Consider the following 23,768-nt stretch of genomic DNA (forward strand, 5'->3'; position numbering starts at 1 on the left):
ATGCCTAAATTAGACACAATGGTAGATTTGTTGGAGAGCATGTCTTCTCAGGGATTTTCTAAATCAGTACATTTCTACTTTTTGTCTAGGTCAATCAGCTCAAAACCTCCATGCAGTCGGTTTTACAGGAGTGGAAGATTTATGATCAACTCTATGATGAAGTGAATATGATGACAATCCGATTCTGGTACTGCATGGAACACAGCAAGCCTGTGGTGTTATCGTTGGAGGCCTTGAGATGCCAGGTGGAGAACCTTCAGGTAAATTAACCAGAGCTTGGCATGGTGCATTATTGGCAGGAAATTACAAATGGGAGGAAGCACAGTAACGGGCATAACTGTGTTTGTGCCTTCCCACAGAGAAGCACAAAGCATGTTAAATAGCAGTTTCAAAAGAATAACTGGAAATTCCAAAATAAGTCACATGAGCCAAATCAGTAAAACATTGTAAAATGTTTGAATTTTGAGTTGAAAATGTTGAATCTTCCTTTATTTTCCATGTCCATATTATTTCACAATTTAAGGTTTTGGTTTTTGAGTGGCCTTTTTTTTTCAGTATGCCTAAGGGCTAAGTACTTTATATCACTTAGTACTTAAAAGTTCAGCCTCAAATAAAGAATGCCTTCTCCATTGTTTTCTTCACATTCCTAATAGTTTATCAGAGCTGTAAGATTTGAGTGTTATTGCTACATAGTAGCAAGTGTTGAGAAGCTGCCACCTTCTTTGGAAGTAGCCAGGCCATTCTGAAACATAAATTTCTTGTTTGTGTCTCTTAGTCTCTGCAAGATGAAGCTGAGAGCAGTGAAGGGAGTTGGGAGAAACTCCAGGAGGTTATTGGCAAACTCAAAGGTCTCTGCCCCTCTGTTGCAGAAATAATCGAAGAGAAATGCCAAAATATTCATAAAAGGTATCCTTTCAGATATAATTTGAATGATAGGTATCTTTATCTTAATGACTTGTGAAGAATGAGGGGGCATAGGCATTGTAAAGTCTTCCTCCTCTGAGATGACTGGTTTCCTACTATTCTGGTCTCTTCTGCTTTGATGGATCTAGTCTACGTAAGATTCTATGTCATGAGGGCTGTGACATCCCTCATACAAGTGTTTGGTATAATTAGTCTAGAAATGGCCTAATTACAACCCCAGTGTACTCACTTACAGAGGGTATAGACCAAATGTTAAGTTCGATCTTGGAAACACCAGAGTCAGAGGCAGAAACAGACAAAGGGGTGGGCCAGATGGGCAGCCTGCAGGGGGTGTTCAAACATCACTGGAAACATTATAAGGTGGAAGAAAGGGGGTGTTAAAATATCTATTGGGGAGGGCGTTTGTGGGTTTGGAAGGAATTATTTGATGAACTACTTATGGTGGGATATGAAAGCTCCCTTTAAGGAGTGTGGCCCTAGTTAATTGCAGGGCTTTTATTTTGATGAGTGGGATATAAAAGTTGGCCTCCAACCAATTGATTAGAGAGAGAGATGAAGAGTAATGCTATCTTAAGTGTCCTTCCTGATTATTCCTCTGTGCAGTTTCAGCCTCTCTTGTAAATCAACTTCGAACCAGTAATGAACAAGGGACCCCAAATTATATACCCTGCAGTGGTGCCCTTAGCACTTGATCCAGTCTTTATTGGAAGAGGGGGAGGAGACAGACTAAGAGGAACCTGCAAATGCATCTGACTCCACATACAATATCAGGGCTACCGTCAAAACATATGGCAGGGCAGTCAGTTGCTAAACAAACTCAGTTGTTAAGCTGCACATACACATTCACTTGTTGGCACAAGAATATGTTGGAAGGCATGTTGAAAAACATGCATAACAAAAAGACTGAAGAAAAGAACACTAAAATGCTAATAGTTACCTCTAGATAAATGAGATGTCAAGCATCTTTTAACTTCCTCATGGATTGGTAAGTAGGTAGGATAGATAGATAAAAAGAAAGAAATCTCTGGAGGAATTTTGTTTGCTTTTTGACAGTGAATATATGTTGTATTTATAATTAGGGAAAATCTTATTTTAAAAGACAGTTCTGATAAGATTTTTGAAATGCATAAAAATAAAGCAGTGTGCTATTTTCCACCTTTGATTCTTTAATCAGTTAGCAGGTCGAGGATATTGTTGAGGATATTGTGGAGCAAACATTCTCATGTATTTCATTTTAGAATGTAAATATAATGCTTTCAGAAAGCAGACTGACCATTTATTCCCAAAGCCTTACAAATAATTTACATCTTTATATTCTTTGACTCTGTAATTCTCCCAGAAATCTAGTCTAAGACTAATATCTTGAAATACAGAAAAAAAGCCTTTTGAATAAAACTGTATCTGAGCATTATCATAATAGCAAAAATTATAAATATCTTAACTATCCATACTAAACAGAAATTAAACTAAGGAATTTAGCAGTTAAACTAAGGAAACAAAGAAAAAAAAAACCCGCAGACCATTTGTACAGCCATTTAAAATGAGGTTTACTTATTTTCTTGTATTACTAACGTGGGGAAAATATTTTTTAAAAGTTAAATGGGCCAGGCATGGTGGCTCATGCCTGTAATCCCAGCACTCTGGGAAGCCGAGGTGGGTAGATCACTTGAGTCCAGGAGTTCAAGACCAGCCTGGGTAACATGGTGAAACCCCGTCTCTACAAAAAAATACAAAAATTAGCCAGGCATGGTGGCATGCACCTATAGTCCTAGCTACTTGTGGGGGCTGAGATGGGAGGATCACTTAAGCCCAGGAGGTCAAGGCTACAGTGAGCTGAGATTGCACCACTGCACTCCAGCCTGGGCAACAGAGCAAGACCCTGTTTCAGGAAAAGAAAAAAGTAGGGAAGAAAGGCAAGATACTACAGTCTGTATATGGAATAATAAAATAATTTCCTCTATTTCCACTTCTATGTAAGGAACATTTGTGTAAACAGATAATACATTTTATTTGATATAAATACAAAGTTAAAACCTGTTTAAAGATAGCACATCTCTATAAACTGGGAGCCTCTTCATGTGTAGTCATTTTAGCAGGCGTACAGTTCAGTGTTTTCTCCGTCTTTGCCAAAGAGACATTCATAGGCGGAGCACCATGGCTCACACCTATAATCCCAACACTTTGGGAGGCTGAGGCAGGAGGATTGCTTGAGGTGGGAGGATTACTTGAGCTGCAGAGTTTGAGACCATCCTGGGCAACATATCAAGGCCTTGTCTCTACAAAAAAAAAAAAAAAAAAAAAAATTTGAGCTCCCTTCATCACTCCCCTCCCTTAAAAAAAGAAAGAGAGTGAAACATTCATAACATCATAGGTATTTGTTGCCAATCATCAATTTTGTAGTTTTTCTGCAATATTATAAAGTCAAGTAAATAGCCTAATTTGGATTTCTTTTTATATAATGGTTTCTATAATGGTGATGCCACTAATTTTAAAAACCATTTAACAGTGTTTTCTTAATGATCCATCTGCTAGTAACTTACCAGTAGAGTGTGTGCATTGCACTTTTGCTACAAGGGAAAGGAGAGAATGAGGTTTATGTTATTTGCGTTGCACTGACAGGTGGACTCAGGTGAACCAAGCCATTGCAGACCAGTTGCAGAAGGCCCAGAGTCTGCTCCAGCTCTGGAAGGCCTATAGCAATGCTCATGGCGAAGCTGCTGCAAGGCTGAAGCAGCAGGAAGCAAAGTTTCAACAGCTCGCAAACATCAGCATGTCTGGAAACAACCTGGCAGAGATCCTGCCCCCAGCCCTGCAGGACATAAAGGTGGGTACAAAGCCCATTTGGAAAACCAAGGCCAAGTCAGCCCAACAGACGGGGCCGGTAAGGGACAGCCATGACCTGGGGACCAGACAGACCACAGGGACAGAGTAGTCAGTCAGGACAGGTGCTGTGAGCTTGCCATGTAGGACATAGGCAAGGCTGGGAGGACCAGGTGGTGGCTCAGAGGTGACGTCCAGGCAGCAAATAGCCGGATCAGGGGGACTCGATATCACCTCGTTCCAAGTCTGTGCTTTCTCTCTAGTGTTACATCTCTAAGGCAAAAGCCTCATATGAAATCTGAAGTAAAAGCAAGTGTCTCAACTGAGTGTGACCCTGTAAGAATAATACATATATCTCTTGTTTTAGCAATAATCATGGACTTGGTGCCATGTTGCTAGGCCTTTTCTGTGGGTATAGTAAATTTCAGACTATATTAAAGACTTGCATAATTTCCTCTATGGTGTTTTTTCTATTACTGTTAATGAATGCTCAGAAAGTGAATACTCTTTAGTTCTGAACTGAGTGAACAGATGCATTTTGTATCTTCTGCTACTGTAGGTCAAATCAAAACGTGGCAACCAATTTAATTAGGTGAGAATCCAACAGATAATGCTCTGTACATCTGATTAACTTCTACCTGAGCTGATAATTTAAAAATTAAAAAAAACAAATTTTATATACACTGTATTTCCAGAATAGCCTTAAAATCAGCCTGATTAATAAAATTCTATAGTCTTTGCACATGAATCCATTTATATCAGAAGGTCTAAGGCAGGGGTCAGAGTTGCATTGATTCTTGAATCAGCATGAAAGCGGATACCTAAACTGTTTGACAACTGAAATATAAAGTACATGAGTACTCAGGTTGTCTCCAGTTTCTATATACAAGAAGCCTCAACTCTATTAGTCTGTGGTCACTTTTAGTTTTGAACTGACAAATTTCGGAAAAGCACCAGTGATATACATTATTTCAAGAAAGCCCAGCCTTTTCAGCTATTTAAAATAAATAATAACAAAAGGTCATGCCTACATTTTCAGGGCAAATATTCTCCTAGATTTTGATGGAGCAGCAGCGGGTAGGGAATTGTGGTTTGAAAGGAAGAAGAGGTGTTTGCCATCCCTTTTTCTTCTGTAGGAGCTGCAGCATGATGTGCAGAAGACAAAAGAAGCCTTTCTCCAAAATTCCAGTGTCCTGGATCGACTCCCACAGCCCGAAGAGTCCAGCACCCACATGCTCCTCCCAAGCCCCCTGCACTCTCTCCAGAGGGCTGCTTATTTGGAAAAGATGCTGCTTGTGAAAGCAAATGAATTTGAGGTTCATCTTTTCTTTCCGTTCAAGTTTTAGTCTTAGACATTTGCATTCCATCCTCAATCCCTTGTATCCTTTGAAGCAGTAGTGCTTTATGGGCTGCTCCTTAGCAAAACTGCAGACTGAAGCTGCCCCCAAACATATACGATTCTAGCTTCAATCACATGGGCAGATCTTAAGCAATCATTTCTTCATTATTGAAGATGTTAGTTCTCGAAGTCATATATGTATTATATTGCATACATTGTTCAGATCTCACAGTTATTTGGATTTCTGAGTCAAGTAATTGAGCCATAGAAGTAGCTGCTTTAAGCATGATGATTTGTCATATCTTTGTATCTTCATTCACTTTTTTTTTTTTTGAGACAGACTCTTGACCTGACACCCAGGCTAGAGTGCAGTGGCATAATCTTGGCTCACTGCAACCTCCACCTCCCGGGTTCAAGTGATTCTCCTGCCTCAGCCTCCCGGGTAGCTGGGACTACAAGCACCCACCACAACACCTGGCTTATTTATTTATTTATTTATTTATTTATTTATTTATTTATTTGGAGATGTAGTCTCGCTCTGTCGCCCAGGCTGGAGTGCAGTAGTGTGATCTTGGCTCACTGCAAGCTCCGCCTCCTGGGTTCATGCCATTCTCCTGCCTCAGCCTCCTGAGTAGCTGGGACTATAGGTGCCTGCCACCATGCCTGGCTAATTTTTTTGTATTTTTAGTAGAGACAGGGTTTCACTGTGTTAGCCGGGGTGGTCTAAATCTCCTGACCTCGTGATCCACCTGCCTTGACCTCCCAAAATGCTGGGATTACAGACGTGAGCCACTGTGCCTGGCCGGCTAATTTTTGTATAATTAGTAGAGATGGGGTTTCACCACATTGGCCAGGCTGGTCTTGAACTCCTGGCCTCAAGTGATCTACCCACCTTGGCCTCCCAAAGTGCTGGGATTACAGGCATGAGCCACTGCTCTCAGCCTTCATTCACTTTTTATAGAGCCTTTAGTGCATGAGCTGTCAACAAGCTACACAGAAGGCCATGGAGTTCCAGTATCACATCTCAATACCAGCAGGAAAACAAACAAACAAAAAACCACATTTAACTAGTGGGACTGAGAGAACAGAGTGCTGACTGACTCTCCTCTATGTGGTCCCCTCAGGCAGGTGATCTGTCCATTTGGGAAGGCTCAAAGGCACCAAGTAAAAAATCAGGGGGCTTCTGAATATCTATGATTCTTGAGATAATTGTGAACTTCTGGGTGTTGAAAACAACTTGAATTTATTTTATTTTATTTTGTTTTGTTTTGTTTTGTTTTGTTTTGTTTTGTTTTGTCGAGACAGGGAGACAGGGTCTTATTCTGTCACCCAGGCTGGTGTGCAGTGGCATAATTACAGCTTACTGCAGCCTTGACCTCCCAGGTTCAGGTGATCCTCCTGCCTCAGCCTCCCAAAAAGCTGGGAACACAGGCACACACCACTATGCCCAGCTCATTTTTTAGTTTTTGCAGAGATGGGGTCTGCCTATGTTGCTCAGGCTGGTCTTGAACTCCTAGGCTCAAGCGATCTTCCCACCTCGGCCTCCCAAAGTGCTGAGATTACAGCCACCATCCACCGTGCCTAGCCAAAAACATCTTGAATTTTTAGTAGCTCCCAAGCCTGTGTTTAATTCTGTTTTATATGTACATGAAAATAGTTTCTAATGAAAATTTCTCTTGTTCTAGTTTGTTCTCTCACAGTTCAAGGATTTTGGAGACCGGCTGGAATCTTTAAAAGGTCTTATTATGCATGAAGAAGAGAATTTGGATAGACTTCACCAACAAGAAAAAGAAAATCCTGACTCATTCCTGGTATTGCCAATATTTGTCTTTTCTAAGGGCTTAGATTCACCATAAGGTTAAAAAAAATAAGCTGATTACTGTGAACTTATGGAATGTTTGCATCCTAAGTCACTCTTTTTTTTTTTTTTTGAGACGGAGTCTCACTCTGTCACCCAGGCTGGAGTTGCAGTGGCACGATCTCGGCTCACTGCAGCCTCCACCTCCCGAGTTCAAGCCATTCTCCTGCCTCAGCCTCCCAAGTAGCTGGGACTACAGACATGTGCCATCATGTCTGGCTAATTTTTGTATTTTTTAGTAGAGATGAAGTTTTACCATGTTGGCCAAGCTGGTCTTGAACTCTTGACGTCAGGTGATCTGCCTGCCTCGGCCTCCCAAAGTGCTGGGATTACAGGCCTGAGCCACTGCGCCTGGCCTAACTCACCCTTGAGCACAGTCATTTTTATGCCATTCGTTACTGTCCTATTTTCCCTCAGGCCTAGAAAAAGTAGGACGACACAGGGATCTCTTTTAGTAATATGTCAGAGTAATTTGTAGTAGATGTTTTTTCATAATTACTGTCAGTGAACTGAAATAATCTAGAAATTGGCTGTTGTGATTAATTGAATTTTTCTGGTTAGTTTAATATACAAAATAAAATATTCTATTAAATTATGCATTTTTCTTTTCTTTACCTTCATAAGTTTAGTTTAGTGAACATAAATGACTGAAAGAATTAGATCTGGTCTTGTAACTCTCCTAGGAATCAATATTCATAACTTAGATCAGTAGTCAACAAACTGTGGTGCACTGTCCATCGCTGATTTTTTTTTAAATAAAATTTTGTTGGAACACAGCCATGCCCTTTCATTTACATATTGTCTATTATAGTTTTCACGCTACAAGGGCAGAGTTGACTAGTTGCTACAGAGACCATGTGGCCCACAAATGCCTAAAATATTTATGATCTGCCCTTTTACAGAAAAAGTTTGCTTATCCTGACCTAGAATATTACAGCAGAGTTCTGTAGTGGTAACTTCAATATTGTTAAGGATGTTTGCTTGTCAGCTTAGAAGCTGTCGCTGGAATATCTTTTTAAAAATGCAACTTTGATAAGTTTGCTTTCTTGTGATGTCATGTTCTATCAAAATATGGGTGTTTAAGTCCCTTGCTCTGCTAGAGTTATTTTAAGAATCAAATTTTCATCACTCTGTGCTTGACCTGTTTGTTGAAGGTCAGGTTATTGGCAGACTAAATGGGACTTAAAAGCCCAGAATTGGTCCTGTTAGGCCGGGTGCAGTGGCTCAAGCCTGTAATCCCAGCACTTTAGGAGGCCGAGGCAGGTGGATCATCTAAGGTCAGAGTTTTAGACCAGCTGGCCAACATGGTGAAACCTCATCTCTACTAAAAATGCAAAAATTTAGCCAGGTGTGGTGGCAGGCACTTGTAATTCCACCTACTCGGGAGGCTGAAGCAGGAGAATGGCTTGAACCCAGGAGGCGGAGGTTGCAGTGAGCCGAGATCATGCTACTGCACTCCAGCCTGGGCGACAGAATGAGACTCCATTCTGAAAAATAAAAATAAAAAATAAAAAAGCCTATTTTCTGTATTCTTCAATGACAAAATCTGAGATCACTTTCTATTTCCTGGGCTGTTTGGGTGCTGGCCTTGTTGCAGGTTGGTATTCTAGAAGGCACAGCATTGAGATAGCTGAATTCAGGTCCCACTCTAACATTAGCGAGCTGTTTGACTGTGGGCAAGTCATTTGCCTGTTCAGGCCCCAGTTTTCCTTTATCTTTGAGATAAGGAGGGTTTTTTGTCATCTAGATATCTTATTGGCATCCAAAAACCTGTACTTCAATTTTTAAAAAATAGAATCATGTGCTGGCACTGACAGCCCAATCACCTGATATTGAACATTTGAATGAAGTGAGCCTCAAGCTCCCGCTTAGTGACATAGCTGTGAAGACGTTACAAAATATGAACCGGCAATGGATTCGGGCCACGGCCACGGCACTGGAGCGCTGCAGGTTAGAACATCCCTTCTCTGTTGTTGTTTCAATTAAGGTAAAATTAACGGCTTTAGCTTGGGAATGGCATTGTTAACATGGGTGTGTTTTGTTTGTTTTAAACCTTTGTAGTGAGCTTCAGGGAATTGGATTGAATGAAAAGTTTCTTTATTGCTGTGAAAAGTGGATCCAACTTTTGGAGAAAATAGAAGAAGCACTCAAAGTCGATATGGCCAACAGCCTTCCTGAGCTCCTGGAGCAGCAGAAAACCTATGAGGTAAACCTGTGTTCTCTGCCACCCTTGAACAGCTCATCTGGGGCAGGAGTCAGGGAAAGATAGCTTTAAGTAAAACACAGGGAGTGTACCTATCAGTCTCTAAATACAGAATGTATACCTTTAAGCAAATTCAGTTGTCAATTGGTCATTTGTAAAATTCTCGTACATTTCATAAATTTCAACATTTACTGCAAAATTTATTAGGGAGAGGACTCCTAGATTTTCTGCAGTACATGGAAGCTTCTAGTACAACTTTGCTTCCACAAAATGCAAACATTATACCATTCTATCAAGAGCATAATAAAATACTTCAACTCATCTTTGTATTTTCACTCAATAATTCTCCATAGTATTAGCACCTGGTATAATTATAAGTGTAGCATTAATAATTTCACAGGAGTTTCCTCAGTGCTTATGCTGACATGTATTTGAAAATACTCCTGGTGGTTATAGGCAGATCCTGCTTTTTTTTTTTTTTTTTTTTTGGGGGGGGGGAGACAGAGTCTTCCTCTGTCACCCAGGCTGGAGTGCAGTGGAGCAATCTTGGCTCACTGAAACTTCCACCCCCCAGGCTCAAGCAATTCTTGTGCCTCACCCTTCCAAGTAGCTGGGACTACAGGCATGTGCCACTGCACCTGGCTAATTTTTGTATTTTTAGTAGAGATAGGGTTCACCATGTTGGCCAGGCTGGTCTTGAACTTCTGACCTCAAGTGATCCACCTGCCTCGGCCTTCCAAAGTGCTGGGATTACAAAGGACACATTTCAAAAGTGTGCAGAATTAGTTCACTGCAACTTTTTAATGTAACTGATTGAGGTCTACATTGCTACATTAAGATCATCCAATTAAAATGAAATCACCCCTGCCAAAAAGCTGAGTGGCCTTAAGTAAGTTACTGAACCTCTTTATACCTTAGTTTCCTCCTCTTCAAATGGATGTAATAATAGTGCTTAAATCCTAAGGGTGAGAAATAAATGAGACAATGCATGTTTTACACAGTACCTACCAAATCGTAAATGCCCAACAAATGGTTATTAGATATAATTATTATTAGACCTGTTTGCTTTTAAGAATATATTCATAGGTGTTGTTGATATGATAGTTGAACATTTTTTGCAGTAGGTTCAAATAATTGAAAATTAATTATCCCTCATATCCTTTGTAAGCTTAGATTTTAATAGGAAATGTAGGTTCCGAGATTCATAAAATGAATTTTACTAGCTGATATTTTCTGCTTGGACTCATATACAGATGTTAGAAGCTGAAGTTTCTATAAACCAGACAATTGCTGATTCCTATGTCACCCAGTCCTTACAACTCCTGGACACAACAGAAATAGAGAACAGGTGAGCTGTCTGGGGCTCATGAAGGTTGTGGGCAGATGGAAGGTAATGCATTCAATCAGGGCAGGCTTTCCGCCATGTGAACCTTGACCGTGTTGATGCCCTGTGCCCTGTTGGTTGACAGATCACCATAGAACCAGGCTTCTAACTATGTAGTGGGACTAGATCTTGCTGGGTGACCATAAAAACATCTGTGACAGACACCTTTTCCGTATGGTAGGTGGATGGGGTTAGCAGCCCAGAAACTTTGGAAAATGCCCACTTCTCAAGTATAGTTAACTAAGTTTGTGCCCCCAAATGATTCTTCTGTACTATGTTTCCTTCTCTACCATCATCCTCATGATGTTTTGCTACTTAAAAAGTAATTTCTAAAAAATTATTATTCCTAGTGTTCCCAGTAGGTAGCTAAATCCTATAAGTCTGAAAGAAGGGCTTTCTCTCCATGCTACATATGTGGGCTTAGGGTCACTGGGCAGTGCCAGTCAGGCTGAACAGAGCACCTTTGGCCAGTCTGCTAATGCTGAGTGAGTCTGCTCATGCAGCTGTACCCATGGCAGACAGCCTGGACATGGCCTGGCCATTTAAATACTTCTCTAAATGTCCTAATGGGTATGATTTTTCTTCCACATCACCACTCATACACCTCTGAATCTTCTTTCAGCATAACTAAGAAATGTAAAGCCCTTTTCTCCCTAGCTCTGAAGCAGTAAATGTAAGCCAGTTCCAGGATGATAAGCTAATTTCTATTTGATCTGTACAGAAAAACATGACTTTCCTATAATAAACAAGAAGCCTTATTTCTCTTGTGAAGGATATTATTTATCCAGAAAAGAACTGTTGAGTAGCTGTAATAAAGCATGCTCTTTATTGCTAAAATTATGTAAAGTACACTCAAGTAGTCCATAGTGTTACAAAGTACCTGCCTGTTCATCTGTTTCCCATTGACCCAGTTTCTAGTTTTCCTTTCCACATTTGGCATAATGTATATTAAAACAGCTTCAGTTTGTTTAAGGGAATGGTTATGCATGCTGGCAAAATACCAGGTTACGTGCAGATACCTTCAGCTAATACCTTCAGCAGATACCTTCAGCTAAAGTCAGTCTGCGTGCTGCCCTTCCCAAAGCTTTAATCATGTTTAAATTGAAGAGCACTCAGGTGTTTAGAAGTTGGGATTTTTCTCGTGTAAATTGTACTTATAAAAACTGAATTGAGCTGCTATTACCCACTGATAGTTATTTTTTCTACATGTTGATGTCTGGATTCTATAACCATTTGTTTTTCCCCAGACCAGAATTTATTTCAGAATTCTCAAAGCTGACGGATCGGTGGCAGAATGCTGTCCAGCGTGTTCGGCAGAGGAAGGGTGACGTTGATGGGCTGGTGAGGCAGTGGCAGGATTTCACTACTTCTGTGGAGAACTTGTTTCGCTTCCTCACTGACACCAGCCACCTGCTATCTGCAGTGAAGGGCCAGGAGCGCTTCAGCCTCTACCAAACCAGAAGTCTGATCCATGAGCTGAAGGTAGTGTATGCATCGTATCAGTGTGAGAACCACAAGGTGATCATTATTTGCAAGATGTTCATTCACCTTTGGTTTAATGTTTTTGATGATGATGTGATCCAAGTGGGTCTCTCTGCAGTGCGAGGCCAGCAAGGTGCAGTCAGCACACCCCACAGCCCGGTCCCTAGCATTGTGGGGTTGGAAACCCAATATTACCCATTCATCCAGAAATACTAGGGTTCTCTTGGGCCATGAGAGGAGGCATGGAGTGGAGATGGGTGAATAAAGTGGGGGAAGTTTAGGGCAACAGACTCAAACCACCCAGATTCTTAAGCCACTGACTAATGTTGACCATTAGTGTAGTAATGTACAGTGATGGCATTGTTTACTCTTGAAGGGCAAATTCAGTGGGTACAAAAAAAAATTGAATGAATAAGACCTACTATTTGATAGCACAGTAGGGTGACTATAGTCAATAATAATTTAATTGTATATTTTTAAATAACTTAAGGAATGTAATTGGATTATTTGTAACTCAAAGGATAAATGCTTGAGGGGATGGAAACCCCGTTCTCCATGATGTGCTTATTTGACATTGCATGCGTATATTTAAAAACCTCATGCACTCACAAAAATCTTAAAAACTAATTTTAAAAAATAAAAATAAAGGGGCAAATTCATTCAGGCAACAAAGTTTTCCAAAAGAAACTTGCTTGATGAGCACAGGATTAGCGTAGGTGGTTGGGATGTCCCATGGAGTTGTAGAGCTACTCTCCACCTTAGAGAAGCCTCTCAACAAACACCACCCTCCTGAAATCCTGTACAGCCCTCACTCATTATGCAATCATCGCATATTAATTGAGTGCCTTCTCTGTGCCAATCACTGTCCTAAGTGCTGGATGTATCCTGTGGATGGAGAGAAGACCTTCGCTGTCATAAGGGCAGACAAAGTAGTAAGTAAACCAGAATAATTAATCAGATAAATTAATAAGTAGTAAAATATCAGATTGTAATAAGACTTACGTAGATCATTAAAACAGGGCCAGCAGAGATGGGGATGTGTGGCTCCTTTAGATTGGGTTGTCTCTGGCCATGTGACATTTAACCTGGGACTGAATGATGAGAAGGAGCCAGCCATGCAAGATCTGAGGAAAGAGCCTTTCAGACAGAAGGAGAGGCTTACTCCAAGTCCCCAAGATGAGAACAAGCTCAGCACAGCAGAGGAACGGCAAAAAGGCCAGTGTGACTGGCGCAGAGCTGGCAAGGCAGTAGTGGCAGGAGGTGAACTAGAAAGGCAGGTAGGGAGGAGTGTTTTGCAGGTTGGGTGTGGTAGCTGGATTACCTGGTCTGGCTGGAACCAGGGAGTCTTTGAAGCATTTCAGCTGAGGGAGAGGGCAGGATGACACTGTTTGTTTGTTTGTTTGTTTGTTTTTCTTTTTTTTTTTTGAGACGGAGTCTCACTCAGTCACCCAGGCTGGAGTGCAATGGTGTGATCTTGACTCACTGCAACCTCTGCCTCCCAGGTTGAAGCGATTCTCGTGTCTCAGCCTCCCGAGTAGCTGGGATTACAGGCACTCGCCAGCACGCCCAGCTAATTTTTGTATTTTTAGTAGAGACAAGGTTTCACCCTGTTGGCCAGGCTGGTCTCCAACTCCTGACCTCAGGTGATCCACCCATCTCAGCCTCCCAAAGTGCTGGGATTACAGGCATGAGCCACTGTGCCCAGCCCCATATTTTTTAAAGATCACTCTGGCTGTTCCTGATTGTAGGGGAGCTAAAGGAAAAGTAGGAATCCTAACATCTCACTTACCTATTGCTGCATAATGACACTTATCATTCTGTCTCGTCATTCTTGGGGTTGACAGGAGTTGGTGGTTCCTGCTTGGGGTCTCTCAGGCAGTTGCAGTCAGATGGTGGCTGGGGCTGGCGTCATCTGAAGCTCACTCACATGACTGATGCTTAGGCTGGAACAACTGGAGCAGCAAGGAGCTGGGACAGTGGAGCTCCTCTCCTTGGGCATCATTCTCTGTGGTCTTGCCACGTGAGGGCTTCCAGTGGCCAGACTTCTTATATGGTACCTCAATGGCTTCAAAGATTCTTATCCCGAGAACAAGTTGTATTGCCTTATAAACCCAGCCTCAGAAGTCACATATATCGCTTCTGCCACACTCTTAACAATGAAGGCTATCATATGTGTCCACATGAGTTTGAGAGGCGGGGACAGAGGTGCCACAGTTTGATGAGAATTGGCTGTAATCCCAACACTTTGGGAGGCCAAGGTGGGAGGATCCCTTGAGCCCAGTTTGAGACCAGCCTGGACAACATAGTGAGACCCCTGTCTCTACAAAAAAATTCAAAATTTAGCCAGGTGTGGTGGTGCACACCTGTACTCCCAGCTGCTCAGGAGGCTGAGCCCAGGAGGTTGAGGCTGCAACGAGCCATGGTCGCACCACTGCACTCCAGCCTGGGTAACAGAGCAAGACCTGTCTCAAAAAAAAAAAAAAAAAGTTATCTCTGGAATTTCAGTGATCGTTAGAGGCAGTCATCTTGAAAGAGCTGTTTGGGTGTGGTTACATCTGGGTCTTCTTTTCCGCAATGAGATAATGAGGTTAACAGGGAGGGAAAGAAAAAACAATCATTCTCCTTCGTGAGTCCAGGTCTTAGGCAGATAAAGGACTTCAGCTTCTGTCGGAGACACAGTGCAGGAGGGCAGAGAGACCCTGAGACTTCTTCAGTTCAGCGTGTCAAAACACCATATTTTGGAGTGTCGGTTTGTGAGTCTGGTAAAGGAAAAGCTAGATGAAGGATGACTCTGGGTTGAAGCTCAAGCATCTTGGTGAATAGTGTGCTGTTGACCAAGTTAGGGAAGACTAAGGGAGGAGTAGGTCTTCTACGAGTGGCTCATTTGCGCAGCACAATATGTTGGAGAGACGCACGTGGAGTGCCTGTGGTCCAGTTGCTGTTTCTCTTATTTGTGTGCTGCTCCTGAGGGTGCATTTGGCTTTCCTCCTTTGGGTATGGGTGATCTTCAGGCTTCTCAGAAATGCCTTTGTAAATTAGTGATGCTCTGTTGATGTTTATCAGCTCCCATTTTGGAAAATGCCCACACTCTGTCTCTTTCAAGAAATTTCAAGGTAAAGGAAATAATATTTATGTATTATTTATTTATTTACTTATTTTTTTAGAGATAGGTACTCACTCTGTTTCCCAGGCTGGAGTGCAGTGGCGTGATCATAGCTCACTGTAACCTCAAACTTCTGGTGAGGCTACCTCGGCCACTCAAGTAGCTGGGACCACAGGCACTCACCAGAATGCCCAGCCAGGAAAACATATTTAGAACAGACAAAAACTATTTAATTTTTCCTCTAAAACCAAATGCCTTTGGGAGTATGGATCAATTTTAAAGTTTTTACTTTATTTTTGTATTATAAATACCTAGTTTCAATCTCTTTAAAGAAAGTCCATGTAGCCAGGTGTGGTGGCACATCTCTTAAAAAACAGGACCTTCACTACTCTCCGCACACTGCCTACGGAGTGGCCCTGCTCTGCAGGAGCAGTCACGGAGCTGTAACACCGCCAGTAAAATATAGAAAAAAATTAAAAATAAACAAGACCTTGTCTCTTAAAAAAATTTTTTTTTTTTCTCTTGAGACAAAGCCTCACTCTGTCACCCAGACTGGAGTGCAGTGGTGTGATCTTGGCGCACTGCAACCTCTGCCTCCCAGGTTAAAGTGATTCTTGTGACTCAGCCTCCCAAGTAGCTGGAATTACAGGCATCCACCACCATGCCTGGCTAATTTTTGTATTTTTAGTAGAGTCAGGGTTTCTCCATGTTGTCCAGGCTGGTCTCGAACTCCCGAGCTCAACTGATCTGCCTGTCTTGGCCTCCCAAAGTGCTGGGATTACAGGCATGAGCCATCACTCCAGGCCTAAAAATACTGTTTTTAAATTGTTTTTAATTTTCAGAAAGCCTACGTGATATTCGGATGAAATTTTTTAAAGCTGCCCCTTTGGGGCACACATCAATGTACATGTTTATGTGCCCATAAAAAGCTTAAAAAATGTATATTTTTTGTATTTTACCCTTTCTCGCATTCTTTCCTTTTATATTTGTTTAGCGTAATGTAAGGTCTGTTAACTTGATTTCAGGTCTGTTACTCCATTCACTTTCTTAATACTCTTAGATCCATTTACCTTGCAGGCTATTATTCTATGATGTATATTTTTTTATTTCTCTGTGCTGCTAATCATTACACTGAGAATCTTATCTCACCAATCTTTGGAAATTATTTTAAGAACACCTCACTTAGTGGTATGCCTGTCTACTCAATGTAAAACATTAGCTTTTGATGTGAGTGTGTGTGTATGTACATTCTGACCCAATTTGTCTAATTTATATCTAGTTCAACTCTTAAGAAAAGCTCTGAAGGAAGTATACACAGACACACACAATCACATTTTGAACATATCAGAAACCTAAGCAAATTACTTTTCTTTTTTTTCTTAGAATAAAGAAATTCATTTTCAAAGGTGGCGAACTACCTATGCCCTAACCTTGGAAGCTGGAGAAAAGTTACTGCTCACAACTGACCTGAAAACTAAAGAGTCTGTGGGTAGGAGAATCAGTCAACTTCAGGACAGCTGGAAAGACACGGAGTCCCAGCTGGCAGAGATGATTAAGCAGTTCCAGAGCACTGTAGAGGTAAACTCACCACTTACTTTTCCGTTCATGATATTCAAATTCAGTACATAGATTTTCATTTGTGGTGTGAAAATGGAAATGGTTTTAGGAAACTATAGTATCATGAGTTTCCAACTCAAGCTCTAATCCATAAGTCATGCCAGTTACTTAATGTGAAATGATGATATAGCATTGCAAGAGCTCAATGTTTAGTATTTAAATACTTGAGATTCTATTAAGATACTTTTATGAAACAGGAAACATATTCAATGAAAGTTCAATACATAAAACTAATGTTCCATGTATGGAACAGACAGAAACACTTCATTTTTCTGCTGTCATCAGAGAATGCACTTTTCCATATAAGTGAATTTTCCAAATAATGTATGATTATACCTTTAAGAACTACAGTGTTACATTTTGAGTCACTGTTAGGAAAATTGTTATTGTTTTGTTATGCTAAGATACCAAGTTGTTCTTAAGGCCTCTGAATTGCTTTGAATCTATAGCCCTCCCTGAACTACTGTGCTCTTTGAGTTCTGATATGGTTTTTATCATTTTTCTTTCTCTCCTCTTAATGTCAAGCTATCTATTTTTACTTTTTCTTTCTCCAGGCTCACTTACTTCTTATAGCCCACTCTCTCTAGTCTGTCGTGTGTGCCAAAACTAGATAACCAAACTTATCAGACATATTTTTCTGAATTAAGAGTAAATATATGCTGAGTTAGGGCTTGAGAATTTCTCCTGTGAATAAAGTATCTGAATTTTATTTGGTATATGGACTATATGGAATTCATTAACTAGCAAACATTTGTTAAGCATCTGCCATGTTTGTAAAGCATAATGATAATTGCAAATAACAGTTTGAAGAACTCATGGTTTTGCTTCTCCTTTGCTTTCTTTTGAGTTGAGTTCCAGATAGTTAATATTGCTAGACAAGTGGCCTCCCTTCAGTGAATGGTTACCATAGACTGAGGCCAACCCAAGTATGTTTAGGTATCAGCTGTACTGAAGTATAGTGTTTCATTGTAGGTTTGTATAGCTTTAGTAACCTGAGGAAAAGAAGTTTATCCTAATGAATCGAATATAAATACCCTATAGTTGAAAATGCAGGCACCTATTTTGTTCAACAATTAAAATTTGAAGAAAAGAGATGGTTGACCCTTGACTTGGCTTTTAACCCCAGATCCACGGGCTAGTCATTTTTCTCTGAGCCTTAGTTTTCCCATTTTAAATATGATAATACTTGTTTTAAATATGATAATACTTTCCCTGTCTATCTCCTAAGGTTATTGTAATTACAGTGAGTTAATAAAGTTGAAAATGCTTGTAAACAGGAAAGTGCTTTAAGCAGAAGGTGGTAGTCAGCACAGTGGTGAGAAATGGAAAGTGAAGGTTGAATGTGAAAAGGTCACTAAAGCCAGGCTGTAGAAAGGAGAAGACAGCCAGTAGAGGAGAGGGGTGACGGTGGAAAAGAAGACAAGGAAGGTGGCTGAGTGCTTGTGTTCTGTGGTGCTATCATAGCATATACCAAAGACTGTCAATGCTAACAGTTAATCTGTACAGTAGCCTTTAAGGTGTGAACTCTTCCAAAATTAAAGTAGAAATCACATTGGTTAGATGAGAGGGATTGGGGAGGGAGGAAGAACTTTTTTATTTTTATTTATTTATTTATTTTAAGATGGAGTCTTGCTCTGTCACCCAGGCTGGAGTGCAGTGGTGCAATCTCGGCTCACTGCAGCCTCCGCCTCCCAGGTTCAAGCAATTCTCCTGTCTCAGCCTCCCAAGTGGCTGGGATTACAGGCACATGCCACCACACCCAGCTAATTTTTGTACTTTTAGTAGAGACGGAGTTTCGCCATGTTGGCCAGGCTTGTCTCAAACTCCTGACCTCAGGTGATCCACCTGCCTCAGCCTCCCAAAGTGCTGGGATTACAGGCTTGAGCCACCATGCCCGGCCCAGAAGAACTATTCTCAAGCAAAGGCTAGCCTGGTGGTTGAAATGAGCCACAGGTAAAGCTGCAAGGAGGCTCGAGTCATATTGGTGTTCCTTCTGCTTTTGGAGACCATAGTCTGCTCAAGACAAGGAACTGGGTGTCTGCGTGATTTATAAAAACAAACTTAATAGAAAGATTATGTGGATTAAATGAGCTATTCTATTTCTACAATTCATTCTAAAGAGCAAAATACTTACCAGTTTTAATCTTGTTTTCAAATAGACCTGGGACCAGTGTGAAAAGAAAATCAAGGAGTTGAAAAGCAGGCTGCAAGTTTTAAAGGCACAAAGTGAAGATCCTCTTCCAGAGCTTCACGAGGACCTCCGTAACAAAAAAGAGCTGATTAAGGTATTGAAATCCAAACAAGTGGCCAAGATAATCACTTAGCTGTTTTCTGAGTACTTTGAAGTGCTTCTTTGCCTCTTTCTGTGTTGAAACTGAGTTTTCATTTTCAATCAGAAAATATTTTCCCGATCTGTCTAACATAACATGCTCGTCTCTTAAGGAATTAGAATTGATGCTTTTTACGATTGTTGTTTGAAGATGAGAAAGACTTTTTAAAAAACTCACTTCTTAGGATCTTAGGGGTTTTCTCCTTCAGGTCCTCTTTCTGTCTGTTCCTCCTCTGTAATACAAGATGTGGCCTCTGAGATTCCTGTAAAAGCTGTTCCCTTATCAGATGTCCTTTTCTTTGAAACAACAGTAAAATATGACTAAAGAATTCATTTTTGAAAGCCAGTAGGTTGGGGTTTGCTCCAGTATAGCATTTTTATAAAACCGTCCAAACTATATATTCTTCCTAATGAATACCACACTAGCAAAGCTTCCTGGATATTTTAGGCCTCTGCTGGAGACAAGGCAAACTTATAGATAGGAATTGGGGCCAGGAAAATTCCCAGGTCAGCAACTCCCTGCATCTCTTTTCTGTCTGCAGCTTTGATGTTTAAAAGGCATTGAGAGACTGTTGGAATGGTCTTTTAATTTTTTTCTTCCTTCAATGACTTTCAGGGATCAAATTGAAAAAATTAGGAAGAAATGAATAGTCTCATACTTAAAGTTGGGCCAGAAATTACTGTCTTTCTCCCTACATCTTTTTTCTTTGTTGTTAAAATGTCTAATGTGCTAAGAGGCATAACAAATAATATGACAAACTGCCATGACACCATCACCCAGCTAAAAAATTTAAAAGTATACACACAGTTCAAGTGTCCTCTATGATCTAACTTCTCCTCCTTAGAGGTGTCAGTAACCCTGGATTTGGTGTTCATCATTCTTACACATGTCCTAATAATTTTAATACATGTGTTTGTAGGTGTCAGTGTTGTTTGTTTGTTTGTTTGTTTGTTTTTGAGAGACAGGGTCTGGCTCTGTCTTCCAGGCTAGAGTGCAGTGGCACAATCTCAGCTCACTACAACCTCCAACTTCCCAAGCTCAAGCGATCCTCCCACCTCAGCCCCCCGAGTAGCCCGGACTACAGGCATGCGCCACCATGCCCAGCTAATTTTTGTAGAGACAGGGTTTTGCCATGTTGCCCAGACTGGTCTCAAATTCCTGGGCTCAAGCAATCCTCCTGCCTTGGCCTCCCAAAGTGCTAAAATTACAGGCGCCCAGCCTTCTGTCAATGAGATGTAGAATTGCTTTCTGTTTTTAAACGTTATGTGGCTAGGCATGGTGGCTCACAACTATAATCCCAGCACTTTGGGAGGCTGCTGCAGGAGGATCTCTTGAGTCCAGCAGTTTGAAAGTAGCCTGAGCAACAAAGTGAGAACCCCATATGTACAAAAAAAAATTTTTTTTAATTAGCTGGGTGTGGTGGCACTTGCCTGTGATCCCAGCCGCTGGGGAGGCTGAGGTGGGAGGATCCTTTGAGCCCAGTGGGTCGAGGATGCAGTGACTCATGAATGTACCACTATGCTCCACGCTAGATGACAGAGTAAGACTGTCTCTAAAAAGTAAACAAAATACATAAATTTTAAAACTTTATATAAGCAGTACTATATATAATGTAATTTGTTTTTCTTTTTTTAAGACAGAGTCTCCTTCTGTCACCCAGGCTGGAATACAGAATGGCGCAATCTCGGCTCACTGTAACCTCCACCATTCGGGTTCCAGCAATTTTCATGCCTCAGCCTCCCAAGTAGCTGGGATTACAGGCGTGTGCCATCAGGCCTGGCTAATTTTTTGTATTTTTAGTAGAGATGGGGTTTCACCATGTTGGCCAGGCTGGTCTTGAACTCCTGGGGCCTCAAGCAATCTGCCTGCCTCGGCCTCCCAAAGTGCTGGGATTACAGGCGTGAGCCACAGCGCCTGGCCTACAATGTAACTTTTTTCCCTCATTATGATTTGGAGTCATAGATGTTGGTACCTAATGCACATTCATTCTCATTGCTGTATAGCATGCATTGTAAGAATATACAACAACTTATATATCCCTTCTGTAGTCACTTGGTATTGTCAGATTTTTTTTAAACTTTTGCTAATCCAGCAGCTGTGAGATAGTATATCTTCATAGTTTATTAGTCAGTTGCACATTTTTTTCATATTTGCCCTTTTGTGAATTGCCTATTTGTGCCTTTTACTGATTTTTTTCCACTGGGCTATTTGTCTTTTTCTTACTGAGTTGAAGGAGCTGCTTATTTATTCTAAATATTCCTCTTCTACTGAGTATATACATTGCAAATGTCTTTTCCCATCTGAGAGCCTGGTTTTCTACGCTTTCCTTGGTATTGCTGGCTGAACAAAAGATATTTTGTTAATGTGGATGAATTTGTCAGTATTTTCCTATATGATTTGTATTTTCTGCTTCCTTTGCAAAATCTTCATACTAAAGTCATAAAATACGTGCTTACATTCTCTTCAAAAAGTTTTTGGTTTTTGATTTTCACATTCACATCTTTATTCATTGAGGAATTGATTTTTGCATACGTTTTAAGGCAGAGATCCATTTTCTAATTTTATTCATATGGATAGCCAGTTGTCTTGGTGCCTATTTATTGTCTAATGTCAAATATCAAATTTCCATAAACGCAGGATTTGTTTCTCAGTTCTCTGTTCCATTGGTCTGTGTATCTCAGCTTTAATATCAAACTGTCTTGATTACTGCACTTTATTGTAACACATCTTTATTTCAGGTGTGATGTGTACCCACACCTTGTTCTCTCACATTACTTTGGATGTCCCTGGGTCTTTGATCTTCCATAACTTTGAGGAGCAGCTTGTAAAACCATGAAAAGTTCTGATAAGAGTTTTAATTGAATTGCATTGAATTTATAGATTAACTTGGATAATTTTTTTTAGTATTCCTGCTCATGCTCATGACTGTGGTATATATTTCCCTTTGGTCGTATTATTTAGTTGTTTTCACTAACGGTTTATATATATATATATATTTTTTTTTTTTTTTTTTTTTTGAGATGGAGCTTCGTTCTTGTCACCCAGGCTGGCGTGCAGTGGCACGATCTTGCCTCACTGAAACCTCTGCCTCCGGGTTCAAGGGATTCCCCTGCCTCAGCCTCCCATGTAGCTGGGATTATAGGCACCTGCCACCACGCCCAGCTAATTTTTGTATTTTTAGTAGAGACGGGGTTTCACCATGTTGGCCAGGCTGGTCTGTAACTCCCAACCTCAGGTGATCCACCTGCTTCGGCCTCCCAAAGTTCTGGGATTACAAGCCTGAGCCACCACACCCAGCTTATTCTTGTTATAATTTTCTTAATCACAAAAGATATATCTTTTGTTAGATTTATTTCTTGGTGTGATATTTTTGAAGCTATTGAAAATACTGCCTTATTCTAATTATATTTCCTAACTGATTATTGCTGACGCCTAGAAATGCAATTGGTCTTTGCATATATGTTTAACCATCTTGTTAAACTCTTATGTTAATTCCAGTAATTCGTTTATGTATTTTTTTGGGTGTCTATGAGACCATCGTCATCTGTCAATAATGACAAGGTTATTTTTGTCTGTTTCTTCTTTTTAATATACTTTTTTTTTCCTATTTTTCCTACATGGGTCAATACCTTCAGAACATTGTTAAGCAGAAGTATTAATAGCTGAGTCTTCCATTCTTGATTTTAGAAGAAAATGATTCTAACATTTCACTGTTAAATGTGATATTTGCTGGTGATGTGTCAGTCAGTGGCTTTATTGGGTTAACAAGATTTCTATGCCTAATTTTCAAAGTTTTTATCATCCCTACCTCATTAGGTTTAGAGCAAGACTTTGGTAACAACGGAAATAATTTGGAGTCATGCTCTCAGCTGAAACACAGAGTTTCCTTCCATAAGGTCTAGAAACCTGTGCAGAACATGAAATGTAAACCCTTGAGCAGCCATAATTTTTCTCAAGTATCACACTTCTCAGTTTCCAGTGGGATCTTTTCAGCTTTCATGGTCTCAGCATCCTATTTATCAGTGGAAAGAATCAGGGAAAGGCAAAAAGCATTGAGTTCGTTCAACCCGTGACCATATTCTGAAAAGATCCCAAGTAACCCAAAGCTTGTCCAGGTCAGTGTGTTTCATCCCTGATTCACCTGGAGGAAATACGCTAGCCACTTGGCCAATTTGAGTTTGACTTTCCTCCTCATAAAATTATATTCCCTTCTAAGCACAGCTGCAAAAAGAAAAAGATAAAAGATAAAAAAGAAAAATTATATTCCCACTACAGCCAAGTTGAGGAATGGAATAATTTCCTTACATATATGTTTTATATATATTCTAACTTCACTATTATGAAAATTGCTACAATGGACATCTGTGTTTCATAACACTTGTCCAAAGATTGAGTCCTTGGAATAGTTTGGTTTTTAAATAATTTTTGTATAAGTAAAATTTTTCTCTTATCAGTTCCTCTCCACAGAAGCAATCAATGTTACAAGTTTGTTGTATTTTCTTCCAAAGATAGAGTATGCATATGCAGGCCAAAATTTATTTATATACCCATTCTTTTTTGGTCCTTCTTTACCCAAATGGTAGTACAGAGAAATGAGACTTGACAGTTCCACTGGTAATTGAGTCCACAGGCAAGGCTTAAATGCTGTCCTGATACTGCAGAGTCCAGTCAAATCCTGTGCAACACACCGCTTTTTGCAGCCAAACAA

General features: G+C 40.5%; 1 protein-coding gene across 10 annotated transcripts in view; it reads left to right on the forward strand.

Moving 5' to 3' along the window:
- SYNE2 (spectrin repeat containing nuclear envelope protein 2) overlaps window positions 1-23,768 on the forward strand; it is a 433,601-nt gene that overhangs the window by 367,349 nt on the left and 42,484 nt on the right. For all 10 annotated transcript variants that reach the window (XM_054449822.2, XM_054449816.2, XM_054449824.2 and 7 more), the window contains 11 exons: window positions 90-260; window positions 776-906; window positions 3,544-3,748; window positions 4,881-5,060; window positions 6,769-6,894; window positions 8,737-8,891; window positions 9,003-9,147; window positions 10,398-10,492; window positions 11,776-12,010; window positions 16,497-16,691; window positions 18,890-19,015. In XM_054449822.2, coding sequence (XP_054305797.1) covers window positions 90-260; window positions 776-906; window positions 3,544-3,748; window positions 4,881-5,060; window positions 6,769-6,894; window positions 8,737-8,891; window positions 9,003-9,147; window positions 10,398-10,492; window positions 11,776-12,010; window positions 16,497-16,691; window positions 18,890-19,015 — 1,764 coding nt within the window. The remainder of the gene's footprint in view (window positions 1-89; window positions 261-775; window positions 907-3,543; window positions 3,749-4,880; window positions 5,061-6,768; window positions 6,895-8,736; window positions 8,892-9,002; window positions 9,148-10,397; window positions 10,493-11,775; window positions 12,011-16,496; window positions 16,692-18,889; window positions 19,016-23,768) is intronic.

The sequence above is a fragment of the Pongo pygmaeus genome, chromosome 15, assembly GCF_028885625.2.
Source record: "Pongo pygmaeus isolate AG05252 chromosome 15, NHGRI_mPonPyg2-v2.0_pri, whole genome shotgun sequence".
NCBI classification, from domain to species: domain Eukaryota; kingdom Metazoa; phylum Chordata; class Mammalia; order Primates; family Hominidae; genus Pongo; species Pongo pygmaeus.